Source organism: Lissotriton vulgaris, chromosome 12 (genome assembly GCF_964263255.1).
Source record: "Lissotriton vulgaris chromosome 12, aLisVul1.2, whole genome shotgun sequence".
In the NCBI taxonomy this organism is placed as follows: domain Eukaryota; kingdom Metazoa; phylum Chordata; class Amphibia; order Caudata; family Salamandridae; genus Lissotriton; species Lissotriton vulgaris.
Genome location: NC_141700.1, coordinates 639,238,333 through 639,260,869, shown reverse-complemented (window position 1 = coordinate 639,260,869; position 22,537 = coordinate 639,238,333). Strand labels below are relative to the sequence as shown.

The following is a 22,537-nucleotide window of genomic DNA, read 5'->3' as shown; positions in this document are numbered from 1 at the left end:
GGCAATGGAACCCGTGGACCCCTGAGCTCTGCAAGACTGCTGGTCTGGCCCTGTGAGGTGAAGGAGCACAAGAGCGATGTCACCTAATGATTGGATGGAAGAGGAGAGTAAACCTCAGCCCAACCTCCAATCTTCCAAGGAACAGGATGTGTCAGTGGAGGGTGTCAGCCTCTCCCCTACACTGACCCTAGACCAACAGAGAGACTGTTGCCAGTTGTTGGAGCAGCTTTCCTCTTTATTCTCCTTTACACCAGGACTCAATACATGGTGTACCCATGATATTGATACTGGGGACAGGACACCTGTGAAAAACAAAATGTACAGGTTGTCTGATAAGGTGAGAGTCTGCATGGAGGAGGTCTCCAAGATGCTGGTGTTCGGGATTATTGATCCCTCAAACCACCCTTGGTCCAGCCTAGTGGTGTTGGTTGCCCAAGGTTGCCCTTCTAGGTGTCACTCCTGAACTTAGGTTCTCTGTGGACTACCGTGGGCTCAATGTAGTCACCAAGACTGGTACGCACCCCATTCCCAGTGCTGATGAGCTCATTGATCGACTTGGAGCTGCCAAATTCCTCAACCTGTTTGACTTAACGTCTGGGTACTGGCAGATTGCCTAGCCTGAGGTGGCAAAAGCGCTCTGCATTCTCCACACCAGAAGGGCACTTCCAGTTCCGTGTAATGCCCTTTGGGTTGAACAACCACCCTGCCACCTTCCAGAGGTTGATCAAACAAGTCCTGGCTGGGTTCAGAGAACTTCTCATTACCACCTTTCTAGATGACACTGTGGGCTCCAGCTCTAGCTGGGCGGAGCACCTGTGCCCTCAGAGAAGTGCTTCAGGCTCTGCAGAGCACAGGCCTGACAATCAAGTCTAGCAAGTCACAGGTAGGGCAGGAGTTTGTGGTCTATTTGGTTCACCAAGTGGGAGGTGGTATGGTGCAGCCCATCTATGCCACCTCAGACCCAGACACAAGTAAGCTTCTTTTAAGCCTCACTGGTTTTACAGGAGAATCATCAAGGGGTATGGCACCATTGTTGCCCCTTTGACAGAGCGTACTTCCAGGAAGCAGCCCAGTCAGGTGCTTTGGACGGAGGCTTGTCTGAAAACTTTTGACACCCTGAAGGAGGACATATGCACGGCAGCCGTGCTCAAGGCTCCCTGACTTCTCCCATGAACTTATTGTTCAAACAGACACCTCAGAACATGGTGTAGGGGGCGTGCGCTCATAGCTAAATGAAGACGGCCTGAATCAGCCTGTAGCCTTCATCTGTAGATGGCTACTTCCCAGAGAACAGCGGTGGAGCACAATAGAATGGAAAGCTGAAGATTTTAAAGCCATACCTGTTTGGCATTCACTTCCGGGTTCAGACAGACCACAGGCCCCTCAGATGGTTAATGCAAATGAGGGGTGAGAATCCCAATCTGGTGAGGTGGTCCATCTCTCTACAGGGAATGGGTGTTACAGCATGGCGGCCCTCCAGCATAGGTCCCTGCCCCATACCAAAATCTACAGTGTGTAACCTTGGGGTTATGATAGATGATGAGCTATCTATGAAAGACCACGTAAACCAGACATTGGACACATGCTATGGCACCATGAGAACACTACAAAAGATCTTCCAATGGATCTCGCTTTAATCCAGGAAACGCTGGTGCAGGGTCTAATAATTAGCAGAATAGACTATGCCAATTCCCTAATGGCCCCCATTAATTAAGACCTATGTATGAGGCTCCAGGTAATGCAGAGCACTGCCGCTAGACTAGTGCTGAATCTTCCTTCCCGATCCCCATCAGTACCCACCCTGAGAGCACTGCACTGGCTGTCAATCAGGGAGCGCACTTTCTTCAAACTTATGTGCATCGCACATAAAGCCCTGCAAGCTATTTATCCAAGAAACTCAGCTGGTAGTCACCAAGAAGAAACCCGAGATCTGAAGGAAAACATCTTCTCACCTCTCTCAAAGTGCAAACCGCCCAACAGGGGAATAAGCTCCCAATACATATTTGTGCCATCTCAGACTATTGCTAGTTTAAAAAGCAGTTAAAAACATGGCTATTCTAAATCCAGCTTTTCCATGCTGTAGGACCCCTCCTTTATGGCCTGCTACAGCGCCATGAGACCCCTCGGGTGATACGTGCGCTTTACAAATGGTCATGACATAACATAACACTGTCTGGGAACAGACCACGGCAATGCTTATGGTCTCTCCAGGTTTTTCCGCCTCAGTGAAGAGAACTCCCAAGGGTTTGAGTAGCTCTCTAGCTCTTCCCTCTTTCAGCTCAAGGAGGGGGGGGGGTACTTGTGTCAAACCTGGCATCTGTGGTGTGGTTTCCCCTGACTCTTGCCCTCTGACCTCTTGTTATGCTCGGACTTCCTTTTTCCTGGCCTTTGGTTTCTGGGCACTTTACCACTGCTGACAAGTGCTGAAGTGCACCTGCTCTTTCCCTAAAACTTGGTAGCATTTGGCTTATCCATAATTGCCATATTTAATGTACTTACAATACCCTAGTAAAGTGCACTACATGTGCCCAGGGCCTATAAATAAATGTTACTAGAAGGCCGACAGTACTGATTGTACCACCCACTTTAGTAGCCCTTTAAACTGGTCTCATGCCTGCAAATGTGCGCAGTTTTGAGCTGCCATGTTGACCTGGCAAGTTAACCCTCTTGTCAGGCCTAAACCTTTTTTTTTAATACATATAAATCACCCCTAAGGTAGGCCCTACACAGACCTAAGGGAAGGGTGCAGTGTATTTAAAAAGTAGGATATGTACTTTTAAGTTTCACATGTCCAGGAAGTGAAAAACTATTGCATTTGTTTTTCACTAGAGCAAGGCCTATCTATCCCATATGTTAACATTGGGATTACCTTATTACATTTTAGAACTGTAATTTCCAATTGGGAAAAGCTAAATATTGCGAGTTTGGTGTCTCTGAACTCTCAATTTAAAATCACAACGTATGGGAAAGCGAGATTAAAAGTTGTAAGACTGAAAATGCCACTTTTAGAAAGGTTTTTGTGAAAAAGAGGGGGTTTGGCCCAAAAAAAGGGGGGGGGCAGGTAGGGCCTATTAACAAGAGAACTGAATGTTTACCTGAACCTCCAATTATTCGGTTATGTTACTAATACAGAACAAAAGGGCACATAATCTGCTAAACAGACAATCTCATTATTACAAAAACATACAACAATACATTAGAACTCCACATAAATGTGTCAAAAATAGATTTACATAAATGAAAAATACACAATATGGTGACAATGAATCAGTCAAGAAACAGTTGTAATGTGTAGCTTCAATTCACATTTGCACATTTGAATGTATTAAACAACACAGCATGTTCCTAAACTAAGAGGGTGAATAATTACAATACTCCAAGTGTCCAAGGATCTAAATAATTACAATACTCCAAGTGTCCAAGGACACTTGGAGTATTGTAATTATTCACCCTCTTAGTTTAGGAACATGCTGTGTTGTTTAATACATTCAAATGTGCAAATGTGAATTGAAGCTACACATTGCAACTGTTTCTTGACTGATTCATTGTCACCATATTGTGTATTTTTCATTTATGTAAATCTATTTTTGACACATTTATGTGGAGTTCTAATGTATTGTTGTATGTTTTTGTAATAATGAGATTGTCTGTTTAGCAGATTATGTGTCCTTTTTTGTGACTATATTTGAATATGAAGAATAACTAAAAGTAAACAGGCAAAATTTATAGCCAAGATAAACGTATTAATTTTCGTTTATTGTTCTGTATTAGTAACATAACCGAATAATTGGAGGTTCAGGTAAACATTCAGTACTTTTAGAAAGGTGGCTTTTTTTACTTTAACCATCCTGTGCCTCTGAATACACGTCTGGGGTAGGTGACAGCTGAGCTTTCTGAAATTCCCTCTAGACAGCCACACACAAAGGGAGCTTATAAATGCCTGATGGTCCATTCACATCCTGATGGGTCGTCCTGGGGAGGATGGGAGGGAGGAGCTGACACTTGCAACTGAATGGGCTGTGCCTGTCCCCACACAAGAAGCTGATTGCCCCCTGTAGAGAGCCTGGAGCCAGGGGAGGGACCTTGTGCACGTCAAAGGCCTCCCTTTGAAGTCTCTCCCACTTCAAAGGCACAATTGGATATAGGTACTGGACCCCTGACATCACCAGCTCAGTACACTTCTGGACCGGAGGACATTATGCCAGGAAGAAGGACTGCTGTGCTGCTGAAAGGACGGTCACTCTGCTGGACTCCTACTTTGCTGTGCCTGCCTTGCTGCCTGCCGCCCTCCTTGCCTGTGAGTGAGAAGGACTGGACATGCATCTCTGCATCCCCAGAACCAAAGTGATTCCTAGGAATTCCTGGCGTGCCTCCTATTCTGAAGTCTCTGGGACATTAAAGACTTTCAACAATCCTTCTGCAGCCTCTGGCCTCAGCCAACTGTGAGTCTTGCAAGTTCTGGGCCCATGCAAGCGGGTGGTCTGGCTATTTGCTGCAAAAATCACGCATCCCCATCACTGTGCTGGCTGGAACTGATGCATCTCCCCTTGACGCATAGCCGCTGTCAGTGAGGACAAAGACATCTCATTGAGTCTGCGTGGCTTAACGACAATGCATTGCCTTCATCGTAAAGGGTTCGCCGATGATGCATTTCCACTGCGTAATCAGAACCAAAGCATTGGCTGTGTCCAGCCAGATCGACGCATCGCCTCCTTTGCTCCTCGCATCTGGTCTTCGACGGCGACTCATCTTCCATCCAAAGGTACTTTTTCAGCCCGACAAGGTTGGTCCCTGTATTCCACCAGTACTTCATCATGGTCAGACTGAACTTTTGGATTTACCTCGGTCCTGCGCGACCAGATGCCCCCAGTTGGCGCTAGATGCTTTTAAGCACTATTTTTCAATGTAATATTTAAATATTTATAACTTCAGTTCTATTTATTTGATTTTTGTCATTTTGATCTTGTTTTGTTAATTACATTAATCTCTATTTTTCTAACCTGGTGTAGATTATTGTTGTGTGGTGTTTTCACTGTTTTGAGAATTGCACACATACGTTACACATTGCCTCTTAAGTTAAGCCTGACTCATCTGTGCCAAGATACCAGAGGGCGAGTACAGGTTAATTCTGGGTGTGTATCTAACTTATCATGACTAGGATTGTGTTCCCCACTTGGAGATGCAAACCAGAGACCCAATAACTAACAGTGATCTACATCAACAATCTCTTGCTTCACTTTGTGTCATGCTTCGTTTTACATCAAGCTGTGTTTCAGGCCTGACAACTTCCTAAAAGATTGCAGTGTGATGATAGGGCAGGGCTTAGTGTAGAGTACTACCCGAGGCACTTTAACTCACTCCCCAACCAAAATAAGAAATAAAAAAAGCTTTTCAGGCTGCTCTTCAAATCTTGTGAGGTTTCACAACCAGGGATGGATGTTGGATGCTCAGAGGCTTCAAACAATTAGCTGGATGCCTGCTCTCTTCAGCAGTTTCCAATTAATTGTGCGTAATGTTGGCTACTCACTGGGTGACTGTGGGAAGGGAGTGGATATCAAGTGGCACCATGCCATTGTGTAAAGACGAAGATCTGGTGCTCGATCTTGTTGATATAAATACGAGTCAATTGAATTTATGCAGCGATGAAAGGACGCAATAGCAACATGAATGTGTGGGAATAGTGAGAGGATTGCTGGAAATTTTGGAAGGCACATAAAGTGAAAAAATCTTTGTTTCTACAGACCGTTGAGCGCAAGATTTCATTGCCAAGACTAGATACTAGTACACTCTTTCTGGTCATAAAATCCTAAAATCAAGAAGCCTTCTTGTGAAATTATGGACTCTAGCTAAGAGTTTCAATATTACCTACTGAAACGCAATAATGTGGCTATGTGATTTTGGTATGATTCCCAAAGAGGACTAAAACACATCAACATAAGAAAACAAAGACCATGATCGGCTATCCGTGGTGATTTCAATTAACTGGAGATGTTTTCTTGGTTCACTTTATTCTGGCTCCTGAATAGAGACTAAGCAGATGAGCTAGCAGGTCTGACTTGGTCATCATGGTGGCAGAGGGAAGGGACAGGCACTAGTCACATTATGAGCCCATACTATCAACTGCATCCATCAAACTGAATCACTTGGTCATTGTCTTGGACAAAGGTAGCTTTGAGCAGGAGTTAGGCATACAAACACTCTCTGACAAGGCAATGGACAGGTAAGGTTTGGCTATAGCCAGCCATCTTGGGAGAAACAGCACAAAAAGTTACACTTACCACCAGTACCCAAAGAGCAATCCCAAGGACACAGTCCCAACAGCCTGCAGAATCCACCAATCTCTGCATAGCACGGCCAGCCCTGGCAACAGCAGCTCTCCAGCGACCCAGAAGAAACCTCCAACCATGGTGAACATCAGGCGGTGAGTTGGATCACAGACCTCCAACCCTGTGTGGAAAGGGTAAAAAGGTTACAATAAATAACCAACGAAAAAGGGCCTCAAAAAGGGATGCAAGTTCAGCCAGAGCACAAACAAACACTTTGTGTGGATCAATACAGTATCAATGCAGAAAGGTCTTAAATCCTGCCAGCCACGGCACAGCTCTTTGTTTAGCCTCTCTGCCTGTGTGGTATATAATCTGCCTCCATCGATTCACTCCAAATCTTATTCAACTGATGCATGGTTCACCTGCACCCATAAAGTGGAAACTTCTTACTTAAAAAGCGAAAGGCCTGAACCATGAAAATCTTGATGGACAATACACAGTCCTGTACAAATCACTTGCTGATGCGCCGGCAAACTGTTCTGTGATTTTAAGTCTGGGGCCATACAATCCTTTAATCCCAAACAGCAGATCCTTCAAGTTTTTGAATGCTGGACATAGTATAAAAGGAGCAGCAAATACACTTGAAGATCTAATTCTACTGACAGTACAGTCAGGAAATAATCAGTACACCAATTTCTTTCTTTTGTGCATACAGCTGAAGCAAAGGCAAACCCCTCAACAGTAGATGAAAGAAAAAAAGCCTGTTTTAGTTGCTCTGACTTTATGAGTCTTGAAGAACTGAACCCGCCGACCAAGGTGACTGGAGCAGATATAGGTTAAGAGGTGCTTCTGGTCAGACTTCAGTGAATCTAGTTGTATCTTTTGATCCAACTGCTTGGACATCTGTCAATGGAGCACTGTGCTTCAGGTTTTCTGTAGCATTCAATGATCAATAGCAATTAAACAACTGAAGAAAATCTCTTGTAAAGTAGACAGCAAGGAGCCAACAAGAGCAGTATTTGAGAACCGCTTGCATTGCTCTAGAATGTTTATGAACAGTACTCCAAATAGCTAACTCAGTTGACACAGAGGGAGGAGAGGAACACTGAAGAACAGTGTGGGCATGGCAAACTCCTGCAGGACGCTGCATTTTGATTTGGCAAATTCTCTTTTGGCAAGAGAAGACCATGGGCTTCATTCAGAAGCTGGCAAATGCGTGGAATCTGTTCAAATAAACCAGATGCCAATTTTGCCAATCTGTGGATTCACCATTTAAAGCTGGGGGATTCCGATTCCATTGGTGAGGCCACAGCGGGCTCAGCTAGGGGGAAACCTCTGGCCCATCTGCCACTGTGCCGGCAGGTCAATGTCACGGCTGCCCCACACTTTTTAGGTTAGGCCGACCGTCACTGACTTTTAGGTTGGGACTTCAGGCTTTAGCTACTTGAAAGCTGCGTGGTTTAAAAAAAAGCATGTTAAAATATATACCTAAATAGAGGGGCTATCAGTCAGCCCTCTTCATCCACTGGTTTGTTCAAGTGTCTTTCATATTTTGCTTCCAAGCCACCACAGCAAGGGTCAGTGGGTCTGCCCACTTCATCCATTAGCTATCTTGCACTGTGAGTGACTGCATTTTGCTTCATCACATGAGTACGGCTGCCTGAAAAGGAGTGCACTGCTTAGCTTATTTTTCTTTGCAAACTTATGCCTGCCACCTTTCAACATCAGAATTTTTACTTTCAAATGTTTGATAAGCTTGCAATAAAATAGCACTCTTTCCAAGTCCAAATCTAATTGCTTTGCATTTGCTTGTTTCTGGTTGAGTCTGGCCTACGAGGAGGCAGGCAGGGAGAACTTACCATGAACACCACTCACAGGGAGAAAACACAACACACAAGGGTCAATAACATATCAGGTTCACATTTTTTTCCTTTGCCTAAACTCGCTAACGCTTTGGGTGTTTATGTAGGTTAGGCATAAAACATGACTCACTTGACATTCATCGTTGCCAGTATTGTATGCTCTGGTGGAGCAGAAGACACAGTGATCCCCTCCACGCAGGTAGGGATCTCTAATAATAGAGGTTGGTACTCTGTCAGGAGAACTGATGCCAGGGTCTCTGCTGGTCTGGCTGGCTGGCAGGCGGCAAACCAATATCTAAAGGTCCATGGATAGAAATGGCACCTTTAGCGTGCGTTTGCCATGTCTTTTTTGCTTCTGACCTCCTGTTTTTGACTGTATGCTGCATTTCGTTGTTGCTGGTTTTAAAACTCTGGGCATGTTACCACTGTTGATCAGTGCTAACGTGCAAGTGCTCCCTGTGTAAATTGTGATTATGATTGGCATATTTGATTTACTGGTAAGACCCTGTTAAAGTGCACTGTGTGTGCCAAGGGCCTGTAAATCAAATGCTACTAGTGGGCCTGCAGCACTGATTGTGGCACCCACATGAGTAGCCCTGCAACCATGTCTCAGATCTGCCACTGCAGTGTCTGTGTGGGCACTTTGAAACTGCCATGTTGACCTGGCAAGTGGCCTGAACATTCCCTTTGACTACATGAGGCACCCCTATGGTAAGCCCAATGTGGCCCAATGAGCAGGGTGCCATGTATGTGAAAGGTAGGACATTGTGTGTTTCACATGTCCTGATACTAGACAATACTGCTAATTTCGTTTTGCAGTATTGCAAGGACTATCTCTCCTATAGGATATCATTAGAGCTGCTTTGTAACACCTTACAAGTGTAATTTTCAATTGGGAAGATAGAGATTTGGATTTTGGGCTTCCTGAACTCACAATTTAAAAATACATATTTCTGTGAAGTTGTATTTCAAATTGTATGTTTGAAAATGCCACTTTTAGAAAGCAGGAATTTTCTTGCTTTACTATTTTGTGTCTGTGCCTGCCAGTGGCATTAACGTCTGTTTGAGACTGAAAGGAGCAGTTTGTGCACTCACTCTAGACAATAACACAAAGGGAGCTGAGGGATGCTCTGCATACCCTGATGGCCCATTACCAGGCTGATGAGCCTTCCTGAGCTAATGTGGTGGGAGGAGTTGTCACTGACACCTGAATAAGTCTGTGCCTGTCCTCACACAAAGCTGTATTCACCCCCTGTAGTGTGTCTGGAGCCAGGTCAGGGAAAGGATGGGTCTTGTGCACTAGAAAGATTATTTTTCAAATTTGCCTAATTCAAAGTCAGAAACTGGTAAAAGTCCTGGAGCCGTGACCCTACATTTTAAGAACATATCAGGACTGAGATTAGATTCTGCCAAGCTGAAGAGCTGGAGAAGCTGTAGGAGGGGAGCTGCCATCGTGCTTGTTGCTGTGATGTGGTAGCCTACTGCGTGCTGCTTCTGTCCACGAACGTAACATGACTGGACTTGGTTTCCATCATCCTGCTTGCCAAGGTTTTACAAGAGCTTGTGGGTGCTTGTCTTCTGTTAAGAAGACTCAGGGCCATCAAAGATTTCATCTGCAGTCAGTGGCGGATGCTCCCAGGAAGCAGCAGTGGGGCGGGGAGGAATGGAAGTGGGGGGAGGTATTTGAAAAAAAAAAATCACCTTCTGACGGGCTGGCTATCTGGCCAATGCTGCCTCTCCTCCACCCTCTCAGTCCTCTTCCCGGCTTCTTCTGTGAAAAAAGGAAGTAGGAGGCACCTGGGCTCCCAGGCTCCCCCATAGCCAATCAAAACGCTGCAATGCAGCGTTGTAATTGGCCTGAGCGCCGTGGTCTGGCACTCAGCAAGGGAATTTGGGTCTGGGCATGTTCTCCACTGTTATGCAGCCTGCATGAACAACATGCAAAGGACGCATGAATGTAAACATTTATGTGCACTTACATGGTGCCCACTACTCCTCCCCCTGCTCTTAAAGCAGAGCAGATCCAGCCGACCGAGACGCCGTAGGAAGAACACATTAAATAATAATAATGTAGAATTGTTATAATTTTATTTTTACTTTCTTTTTTACTGCAAAAAGCAGTGAGGCGACACTCCTCCGCCTTAGCGGAGGAGCCGCCACTGTCTGCAGCCCCTGAACTCCTCTGCTGGGAGTTCTGACCTGCCAAGTGGTGCTAATTCCAGTTCTGGACCCTTGAAGGTGTCTTCTGCTGCAAGAAGAGAAGAAACTCCACGAATCGACCTTCAGCCCCTGTTTTTCCAGCCACAGTTCTGCTATGTGGTTGAAAACGCAAAGCATCGCTGCGGAGCAGCAGAAAAATTGATGCAGCGCCTGCCGCGCAGCCAGAGGATCGCCGCAGCCAGAGTCCAGACCACCGTGTCGCTGACGTCCGAGGCACCCGCTCCAACTCCGATGCAGGGTCTGCTGTGCGGCTGAAGTTTCGGCACATCACCTGTATCGCAGCTGAGAACTCGACGCAGCACCTGTTTTGCCGCATCAACCCATTGCGACCGGATTTTCCATGCATCGCACCTGTGCGCCAAGTCTTCACCAATGTTGCCCAGTGGTAAATAACCCAGGCTGTGTGACGGAAATTAGATACATCACCTCCCCTTTCAGAAGGGAACCAACACATTACCTCCCCTGACAGCAAGAAATCGACGCATCACCTCCTCTGCACTGCAGCAAGGAATCAAGGCATCACCTCCTCAGGCAGTAAGGAATCGAAGCATCACCTCCCCTAAAAGTACAGAATTGAAGCATCACTTTGGTTTTAGTGCCTCATCTCCCCGGTGCCAGTTTTTGTTTTTGACACATCCCTTAACTTTGTCATAAAAGTTACACATCCATAGTTTCCTGTGGACTGAACTGATATCTTTAGTTGTGTATGTTGGATTTTTGTTGTTTTGGTCTTGTTTTACTCAGATAAAGATTGGTTATTTTTCTAAACTTGTGTGGTGTCCATTTGTGGTGTTTTCACTGTGTTACTGTGTGTGTTTTGTACAAATGCTTTACACATTGTCTCTGAGATAAGGCTGACTGCTCATGCCAAGATACCAAGGGGGTGAGAATGGGTTATCCAAGCGGATTAATTCCCTTACCCCTTCTTGAACAGGGTGCAAGCCATAAGTGTGGCAGGGTATACTCAGACTTGAGTCCCTTGCTCACTTTGCCACTGGATTCAAGCAAGCCGGGCTGAAGACGGCTGGAATGCCAGAAACCGGTCCTCGGAAGCTTGCTTCCGGTCCAGGGAAGGCATGGCTTGGCAGTTCGGGCTGTACTGTTCCCATGAGGCACAGGGTCAGACTGATTTGCATATAGCCATGTTTGAACTGGGGTGACAGAGTGGGCTAAAGAACAGTGATGGATTAAACCCAGATCTTTTGACTGGGTATGAGTGTTTGATTGGTTCAGATGCTCCGTCCATTACCACCCCCTTTTGTACCGCTTGTGGCCACCATAAGTGTGGCAGGGTATACTCAGACGTGAGTCCCTTGCTCACTTTGCCACTGGATTCAAGCAAGCCGGGCTGAAGACGGCTGGAATGCCAGAAACCGGTCCTCGGAAGCTTGTTTCCGGTCCAGGGAAGGCATGGCTTGGCAGTTCGGGCTGTACTGTTCCCATGAGGCACAGGGTCAGACTGATTTGCATATAGCCATGTCGGAACTGGGGTGGCAGAGTGGGCTAAAGAACGGTGATGGATTAAACCCAGATCTTTTGACTGGGTGTGAGTGTTTGATTGGTTCAGATGCTCCGTCCATTACCACCCCCTTTTGTACCGCTTTTGGCCACCATAAGTGTGGCAGGGTATACTCAGACGTGAGTCCCTTGCTCACTTTGCCACTGGATTCAGGCAAGCCGGGCTGTAGACCGCTGGAATGCCAGAAACCGGTCCTCGGAAGCTTGTTTCCGGTCCAGGGAAGGCATGGCTTGGCAGTTCAGGCTGTACTGTTCCCATGAGGCACAGGGTCAGACTGATTTGCATATAGCCATGTCTGAACTGGGGTGGCAGAGTGGGCTAAAGAACGGTGATGGATTAAACCCAGATCTTTTGACTGGGTGTGAGTGTTTGATTGGTTCAGATGCTCCGTCCATTACCACCCCCTTTTGTACCACTGCTTACTAGAGGCCCCCATTTCTAACATCCCTCTTAATCAGGGCCATTGGAATTATTCAATTCTGCAGGTGTTACTTTTTTTCTTAGATAATTCTGGATTTGCCACATTTACCACATCATCCATCATCCACTACATTATCTTCAGAGTGTATTAAAAAAAATAGCTTCTAGCTCAAATGATCGTAAACTTTCTAAATAAATGTGGCAATGTGGTTTCGCGCACAGTGGAAGGCCATTCGCAAAGATTAAATGGTCATCGCTTATTTCTGTATTTGGATGTTAAACTGGTACTGAGGTGAAATCTTTGCCCAGACAGTATTAGCATGAGTAAAAATTGAAAAATAATGAATGATATCAAATGGTGTGCTGCATTATGCTGCATAATTTCCCTTTTCTTGCCACATAATGTGGTGCTTCCCTGCCGCATAACATTAGCAGCCTTTCTCTTAATCTAACAGAGTGTAGTCACTACAAATTTCAGTCATATCAGCAAGATATAATGTCTGAATACACTGACTGCAACAGACTCTTCCCGATTGCAAACACTGTCGACATCAACTTTTCACCTAAAATTGTATTGAATAGAACTAACAAGAGCCTCTGTGGTCTGTAAGGAGCCCTGCGGCGAACAATAGACCTGTGTTTCTGATAAAATCCTGAGGTTGTTTGATCCTCAGGAAGTGCACCCGGATATGTAGATAGCACAGTAGTTCCTTAATTCTGTTAGGTCTCTCTGTGTTTTCTTTTAAAAGTTAAGTTATTGTTCATGGCTGGCGTGGAACGATACCTGATATTGTAGGAGGACTTAATACTAAGCTGTGGATGATCTAGTGCTTGAGGGGGCAGTCCCCATGGGTATAATGGTGCCAGCTGGGCTTCAGGAGTCCTTGCCTAAAAACACTGCCTTACCACTGGTGTAAACTGGACAGATGAAACAAAGATGCTAAAAGCAGGTCTTTGGGAAGGCACAACATCTCTATACTTTACACGCCTGATTTTGAGATGTCAGGTCTGATCAATATTCTCGTATTTGGTAAATTAGTTGTCAGAATATGGATCAAATATGTATTCAGGACATGCGAGTTGGCACAGTACCACGTGCTCCTGTTGGAATCCTTTGTTCATGCAGAATCAGAACAACATTCTCTGCAGAGTTTGCCTTAATTCAAAATACATTTTACACATCTCTTTAAATCAAAATAAAAAATGTTCCACTGACAACCGTAGCTGTGTACCTATTTTTCAGGCTAAAACACAATAGCTATGTCTCCCTGGTCTTTCAAGTTTCACCTCCTCTTTTGTGGTTTGAGCTAATTCGGCAGTAAACAAGGTCGGCATATTTCTTATTATTAGGTTTTCACAATTTCCAGGGGGGATATTGGTCTCACGAGTATTTAAGAATCTTATTCGAAGCAAGTAGACCTTCAGACTTTCATGGTTGTTCAACAAAAAATCTGCATTTCTGGTTCGAGTTGAACATTTTCCGTCCTAGATGGAGGACTGAACGAGAAGATGCTTGAGTTACAAATGGTAAAAAAAAAAAAAAAAAAAAAAAAAATCAGAAAATGGTCTAACCCTCCTGAGGATAGTGATCCCCCCACAATTATCAGGGTCTCATGACTCAGTAATAAATCTGTAATCTAACCCAGCGAATTCCACTTAATGGCGCTGTATCAGTGGCTCCTACTTTCCCAACAAGGCGCAAAACAATGTCTCCTTGTTGGGGTCACTGTAAAATTGTGTGCACTTTACTGTTCCGGAAGCTGAGACTTAAATGGTTAATTTGTCCTCGAGGTGGTGGCATTTTTCAAAAGAGTGGATTCACGTGAGCCTTGTCTAGCGATCACGTTAAGTTTTGTTGCCATAATAGCCAGCTTCTTTAACATGAGGGAATGTGATCACATTTTGCAGAGTTCTACAGAATAAATAACAAGTTTACACGTTCCTTAACCATCTACCATTGACCAATCACAGAAAGGTGCACATGGGCTGGACTTGGATGCGCATTTGCTGCGGGCCTGTCATACAAGGATGTAGATGGGCTACCAAGCTCCTTGTCAATAAGGAATCTCACTAGGTCAGTGGTTCTTCACCTTTTGACTTCTGTGGACCCCCACCTAATCATTATTGGAACCTGGGGAACCCCACTATATCATTATTGAAATTCAGGGACCTCCACAGTGTCATTACTGGAAGCCGGAGTCCCCAGCCTCCCAAGCATTTTCGATGATTTCAACCACAAAAAGATACACAAAAAATACAGAAACAAGCAAACATCAAATGAATACCTAAATGATTAAATATTTTAGTTGATTCACAAATTCAAAAAAATAAAATCAAAATTTTGATTGGAGGTCTGCAGCCTTTCTAAATTCAAAGGAGGACCTTCATCATCCATACAATGTTCTGTTTGATGCGCTTGCACTGTTCCTGCAATTCAATCTGATAAATGTTTTGCCTCCTCCCATTTCACAATCTGTCACATTTAAAGAACATTTTAACATTTTCAATTCAAGATGTTGCTTCTTTATGTATATACATTTCATTAATCTGTTAATATTATTTCATTTTCTAAGCAGTCATGAACCGCTTGAGTAAGCTTTACGGACCCCCAAGGGTCTCCGAACCACACGTTTAGAACCACTGCACTAGGTGATAGCAGCCCAAACCAAAATGGCTGCTGTGCTTGCAACTAAAATATACGAGATCTCACAGAACAGTACAAGTCAATAAATGAAAAGTTGCAAGGAACCCGCTTTGGGACAGCGATATGTTGCGGGAGGTAGGGAACAAGTGAGTACGCCTCATTTGGAGAGGCCAGGCACTGATTATATTTGAAGACCTGAGGGCAGATTTTCCGATGACAGACAGTGAGAGGTTTTGATACCTGCAGTTGTGGCAAGCGTTACAGCGACACGTCTTGGAGGGGGAATAACTACCAGAATACACGCCCTTAGAGGGCTGGCTACTGCTTGACCCTAAAACAGACAATGCCAGCTCTCCAACCTTTAGGAAGCTCATGAACAACTCACCAGATCCATTGGGAACCCTAAGGGAAAGTTGGGAGGCAGATATAGGGCTACTAAAAGATGATGACTAGGTGGAGGCAATCCAAAGTCCTCAAGAGATAATTATTCATGCCCACTTAGGCCTGATACAGCTGACGATCCTGCACAGTTCCTATTCTTCTAGAACACTCATGCACCGACTTGGGCGTTGTGAAACAAACTTGTGCAATACAGGTTGTTGCGCAGTGGGATCCTTTTTTTCACATACTATGGGTTTGTCCCAAAATCCAACAATATTATCGGGAGGTAACACAGGTCATGGCCAGAGTCACTGGCTTATATATCCAACAGGAAATGCAGTGGCATATCCTATGTAAAACAGGGGAGGAGGTATGGCCCAAATACCACAAAATATAGCTGATGCTGGCAACTGGAGTGGCAAAAAGAAACCATATCGAGGGGTTTGGGTAGTAGATCGTCCTCCAAAGGTGGCAGACTGGGAGGTCAACCAGGATTGGTGTCAACAAGCCAAGAAGGTGGTCTATCAGGGTTTGGGATGCCCAAGAAAATGAGAAAAAGTTTGGTGCCTATGGGGGGGTGGGGACGGCCATATAGAGGCCAATGATGGAGCACCCTGGAGGGCACTCGGGCATGTTAATAATGAGGCTTGAATAGTGTTATGAACCATGCTGAGATGTGCCTAATGTTCAGTGGTATGCCTTTGCTGTTTATTTGACTTTAATGGACACTGTAAATGGGATGTATTTCTATCCTTGCACTGTCATGTGTGATTTTACAAGTACAAACCTGTCCATGTCTGCTGAGCAACTATTTAACAAAAAGATCATCAAAAAAGAAAAAGTCAGGGTGATCATTTGCAGAAATCAGTAAGTCATAATCTCAGTTGATAGGGAACTAATCTGAGATGGAGAAGATTCCCACAAAGCACTACTTGAACCAGGTTGAAAGTATATTCGGTCAGCAAGAAGCAGCAGTGATCTACTAAATTGGAAAGGTTCGCGAAGCCTTACTCACAGTGACAGTGTTGAGATAAAAGCATATCCGAGACATTATGTTAGCGCATGGACAGTGACAGCGCTGCTGTCGCACAACAACAGCACGAAAGGTGAAAACTGAAAGTTTGTGTGAATTGGACTATTGTGAAATCAGTGCTCAAAGCGGTAAACAAGGACTTCTGCATTGAGGAGAAAAAAAGTTGGATTTAGAGAATGGGAACATGGACCCAGTGCCCAGACTCACTTCACCTGCTGTCATTTTTGACAAGGCCCAAGCTTAGTGGTCTGTTACTGGAGAGACTGGAGTTCGTTCTGCACAGAGAAGATCAGTTAAGAAGGGCAGGAGCAGAGAGACTGGACTCTTGTCTATTGCATGGTCATATGAACTGTGGGAGCAGGGGTCAAAGTAGATGGGATCTATGGGTAATGATGTGGTCATACTTTTCAACAAACTTAGTCCCTTTCCACCCACACTTAGTTAAAACAACAACGATCCCAGGGCAGTAATGTCAACAGTTGAGATGTCTCGGCTGAAAGGTAAAGGGAGGCCGTGTCCTATGTTGTGAACCCAAGGAAGAGGCGAACGAAGAAACAAGCATGGCAAAGTCAACAGGTCTTGCCTTTGGGTCCTATTAGTTTGCCAATTGTTTTTAGCGATGGTGTAACAGCATGCTGATGTGTTGCAGTCTGGATAAACAGAAAAAAAGCCGACGATGCAGCACCCCATGTCATTTTGTAGGAGGCCTTACCACACATGCACATACCTATAAAATGATGCAGGCATGTTTTTATTTTTAAAGCAAGCAGAGTGTAGGCAACACAGGAGATGGGGATGAGGTAGGGGCGGGAAGCAAAACGGAGGGTCAGGAGGGTTGAAAGCAACAGGGAGAGGCTGGATGGTGCTGAAGCAACACAGAGGATGCAGGAGGGGGTAAGTAGCATGGATGGCACAGGAGCGGAGAAAGCAGCAAGGAGGGTGGTGGAAGTAACACAGGGGGCAGAGTGATAAGTACTTGGCATTGAATGAGAGCAACGTAGAGTGCAGGGGTAGAAGAGAAGCAGAGAACACAGTCGAGAGAGAGCAATGTGGCGGTGGGAGAGTGAAGAAGTGCCCGGGAAAGAAAGAAACATGGTTTGAGAAGCTCACAAGGGTAATTGCCTCATGGTGGGGATCGAGGAAGAAGCCCATGGGCAAGAGAGAGCAACATGATTGCGGCAGATGGGGGGAAGAGAATTAAACAAGAGCTTCTTCAGAACTTGGGGCTGGAGGGGCAGTGGCAGGAATGAGACACTTTGGAAACTCATGCGCAAAAGTGCTCGCAGTGCACATTCTTGACTGTGGCAAAAAGAGTAAGTCAGGATTCTCCCCATTGCTGGTAGAAGCCCTGTGCCAGCTCTAGTTGCAACTACTATTTGTGATCCACTAAGTGCCAGCAACGTAGTTCACCCGCGTTCACGTTTAAAGATCCCACCTTGTGGTTGATGACCAAAGAAATGCTTTGGAGATCCAGCACTTGCAGAGGCACAGAGCCTACTGACACAGCCAGCAAGAGCCAACCCTGCCTTGCTTGTTGCAATACCACATGACAGTGGTGTTGTCCATGCACACCTATAACAGCCTTCTTCTCATGATGGGCAGGAAGGCACTTAACGCCAAGTGAATCTGGTTCAACTCCAACAAACTGATGAGTCGAGTCTCAGTCTGAGATCAAAGGCCTCTGATCTCAATCTCCCACAGGTGGTCTGGGAAACCCAGCAGTGATGCATCTGTAACCACTGTAAGCTCTGGGTGGGGTACTGAGTAGACTGCCACTGACCCAATCACAGTCCAGTAGCCACCATTGCAAACTTTCAGTCTCCTCTGAAATCTGGATACAATCCCACAGACTTCCTTGATGTTGTGCCCACTGGGATTTGAGGTCCCACTGCACAGCCCACATGTGCCTCGTAAAGTTTTTGGCCAGCAGGATGAGGAGACCAACAACCCCAAACTGCCTTAGAGTTACCCATGACCGAGGCTGAAATATTAGGATCATATATATTTATTTTTGACATTTGTACAGCGCTCTGTTCCCCGTGGGTGTCCTGGCGCTCTGTAAAAACTCCATAGGCATGGTCGATTAAAGATTAATTAGTGAACAGATAGGTCTTCAGAGCTCTCCTAAAAGCCATGAGGTCCGTCATCTTTCTAAGAGCCGGGGGCAGTTCATTACAGGCATTGGCTGCTCCCAGCACAAAGCTTCTGCCTCCCCAGCGCGCTTTCCTAATGCGCGGTACTACAGTCAGCCCTGTGTTAGCAGATCTAAGGTGCCTTGTCGGGAGATACCAAAAGAAATACTGCTGAAAGAATGATGGCCCTAGGCCTCGCAAGGCCTTAAACACCAAGCAAAGCGCTTTAAACAAGATCCGCTTTCGCACCGGGAGTCAGTGAAGTTTGGCTAGCTCCTGGGAAATGGGGGCGTACTTTGGGAGGCCCGTAATGAGCCGAGCTGCAGCATTTTGTAGAACCTGCAATTTGTTTAGTATGCCCTGTTGGGCATTAAGAAACAGGCTGTTACAATAATCCAGCCGCGATAATACCAGAGTGGTAACTACTGTTTTTTTACCACTTCCTGGGATGATTGGCAGAATCTTTCGAAATGATTTGAGCAGAATAGAAATGGAGGAAGACAGCGCATTGACCTGAGGTCGAAAGGTAAGCTGATCATCGATCATAACCCCTAGGTTCTTAACTTTAGGCACAGGGGTGGGGGCATTCACATCTGCTCAGGCCACCAGTTTGGACTCCAGAAATTAACATTTGAGCCAAACACTATAACTTCAGTTTTGGCCGAATTCAGTTTAAGGCAGTTTACAGCCATCCAGTTTCCCACCGCCAGCATGCAGTCCTGAAATTGTCTGGCTACTCATTCCTCCTTCCCTGGCAATAGTGACACCACAATCTGGGTGTCGTCAGCGTACGAGGTAAGTTCAAAGCCAAATGCCCGAATTACTGGGGCCAGTGAGCTGACGTATAAATTGAACAGTGTGGGGCTCAGGGACAAACCCTGAGGAACCCCACAGGGTAGAACGAAAGGTTTAGATTCGAATTCACCCAGCGCCACACTCTGAACTCTGTTGGAAAGGAATGCTTTTAGGATGTTAAACGCTTTTGCTTGTACCCCACATGCCTTCAAACGGTCCAACAATATCACATGGTTGACCGTATCGAAGGCCGCGGAAAGGTCCAATAGTACCAACGCAGCCCTGCCCCCAGCATCGGTCACTGCTCTGATCTCCTCTGTTTTGATTAGCGCAGATTCTGTGCTATGGCTGGCTCTAAAACCGTGTTGTGACGGGTCCAGTGCCTGAGTAGCCATAAGGAACAAGCTCAATTGAACATTCATCACCTTTTCTATTAATTTGGCTGGTAAGGGGAGTCTCGCTACGGGGCGATAGTTATTGGGATCCCGGATATCCAGGTTTGATTTTTTTTAAGGGGGTAAAATTGAGGCTCGTTTCCAGCAGGACGGAAAATGTCCTGTCCTGAACATATTATTAAACAAGGCTACCAATGATGTAACTATAGGAACTGGGGCCAGCTCAATCACAACCACCGGGATGGATCTAATAGGGAAGCCTGATCTTACCACTTGAAGCAGTCCCATAATTCCTTCAACAGTCACCGGCGAGAAACACTCCAGTTTTGCCCCGGAGATAACCTCAGCTGTGTTTTCTGGTGTAATCGCCGAACAGTTCAACGTGTCTAAACCAGAAAAGGCCTGAATGTTCGAGCTGAAGACACAAAATTGAACTGTAACCAGAACAGCTCTAGTGACCAGGAGCATCTACAAAGGAGTCAGGTATGACTGACATATTGATGGTGAACCCCAACAATGTTAGGAGGTTCACATCGTCTGGCGATGATCGATGACTGCCTGTGGCGAGCCCGCCTTCAGCAGCCAGGTGTTGAGATAGGGGTAGACATACTCCTGACCTCCGAAGGTATGCTCCAACCACCGTCATCACTTTCGTGAACACCCAAGAAGCACTGGTGAGGCCAAAAGGGAGCACTGTGAAATGGAAATGCTCCTTGCCCACTCTGAACCACAGGTAGCTCCTCTGGACCTGTAGGAAGGGATAATGGAAATAAGTGTCCTGCAGGTCCAATGTTACTCTCCAGAGTCTAAGGCAGTCCGGACCTGTGCTATTGTGAGCATCTTGACTTTGTACTTCCACTGGCACAAGGAAGTAGCAGGAGTAACGCCTGGCTCCTACTTCCAGTTGTGGGACCCTCTCTATGATCTACAATTCTTACTGTAAGATGGACAGGTAACCCTCTATCAGCTGACCTGATAGTAGTGGAAGGTGTGGCATGGTAGAAATAAATGGGAGGGCATAGCCCAGATGTGAGATTTTTGAGGACCTGCTTGTCTGAAGTAATAGCCTTCCACCCTTGGGGGAAATATTGAATACTGCCTACGACAGGGTGGCTATGTGCTGGCCAGGACACACTAAAGCACAAGTTACTTACCTTCGGTAACGATATATCTGTAAGAAACAGTAGTTAGTGTTAGATTCCTTACCTTAGAATATCCCCAGGCGTCAGACTGGATCTGGAAAGTTTTCCGTAGCAGTACCCCTGCGCGTCGGTAGGCGTCGTCTGCGGCTCCACGTCCGTAGTCGGCGCCGGCTTGACGTTGTCGGAGTACTTAGACGCCGCCCTCGCGCACTGACGTCAGTTCTTGTACATAGCTTTCCGCGCCAGGAACTTAGAGCCATGCCAGAGACAGTCACTGGTGCCATAAAACTAGGGCCCTCAAAGGGAATACCTTAACCCTACATGTCAGTTCGCATAACGGGGAGGATGGGTGGGGCAGAAAGGAGTCGAACACTAACTACTGTTTCTTGCAGATATATTGTTACCGAAGGTAAGTAACTTGTGCATCTGAAAGAAACAGGTTAGTGTTCGATTCCTTGCCTTATAATAGATACCCCAGCAATACCAACCCCGATGGTGGGTCTGCGAGACAAGATCACACCAGAAAGTCCTGGAGAACGGAACGGCCGAAAAAGCCATCTCTCCGGAATTGGCTGTACAGGCAGTAGTGTCTAGCAAACGTGTGCAGCGAGGCCCACGTAGCTGCCAGACAGATGTCCTGCAAGGGGACTCCCCGACCCAGGGCAGTAGTAGCCGCCGTGGCCCGAGTGGAATGGGCCCTCAGCGCAACAGGGGGCTCCTTTTTAGCAAAGGAGTAACAGACCTTGATGCACAACATGATCCATCGAGAGATGGTCCGTTTGTGCACCGCCCATCCCTTCTTTGTGCCCACGTAACCAACAAAGAGCTGGTCATCCCACCGGAACTGGCGTGTGCGATCATGGTAGAAGGAGAGCGCACGTTTTTTGTCCAGACGGTGGAGCCTCTCTTCCTCTTTCGAGGGATGCGGAAAGAAGGTGGGCAACGTGATGGACTGCCCGATATGAAAGGCTGTAACCACCTTGGGCAGGAAAGAAGGACGCGTTCTTAAAACAACCTTGTCTGGATGGACAGAAAGGAAAGGAGGCTTAGAAGATAGAGCCTGGAGCTCACTCACTCTCCAGGCAAAGGTGATGGCAACCAGGAAAGCAGTCTTGAGAGTCAGAAGACGAAAAGGGCAATTGTGAAGTGGCTCAAAAGGAGCGCACATCAGAAAGGCTAGAACAAGGTTCAAGTCCCACTGAGGCATCACGAAAGAACAGGAGGAAACATGTGCGTGATGCCCTTCAAGAATCTATTTACAACAGGGGACTTGAAAGGAGAGGGCTGATCAGGAAGCCTCAAGAAGGCAGAAATGGCAGAGAGGTAGCCCTTAAGAGTGTCCAGAGCAGAGCCCTGCTGGGCAAGAGAAAGACGGAAGAGGAGAACCTCTGAAAGGGGGGCAGAGAGAGGATCCATAGCCTTTGCTGTGCACCATGCCACAAATTTGTTCCACCTGCAGGTGTATACCCATTTTGTGGAGGGACACCTGGCTGCCAGAATCACATCACAGACTTCAGGAGGCAAGTCAAATGGCCTCAACTGCCGCCGCTCAATCTCCATGCATGGAGGTGGAGGCTGGACAGGTTTGGGTGGAGGACTGTCCCCTGCTGCTGCGACTGAAGGTCCTCCTGAAGAGGTAGACGAATCGGGTGATCGACTGACATGCTGAGTAGCTCGGGATACCAGTATCTTCTTGCCCAGTCCGGAGCCACAAGGATGACTTGGGCC

At 46.2% G+C, this 22,537-nt stretch overlaps 1 protein-coding gene across 1 annotated transcript in view; it reads right to left on the bottom strand.

Annotated features, from left to right (window-relative positions):
- Positions 1 to 22,537, bottom strand: part of SLC22A31 (solute carrier family 22 member 31) — a 219,581-nt gene that overhangs the window by 85,775 nt on the left and 111,269 nt on the right. Inside the window, exon 4 of the mRNA XM_086945799.1 lies at positions 6,279 to 6,447. Coding sequence (XP_086801925.1) covers positions 6,279 to 6,447 — 169 coding nt within the window. The remainder of the gene's footprint in view (positions 1 to 6,278; positions 6,448 to 22,537) is intronic.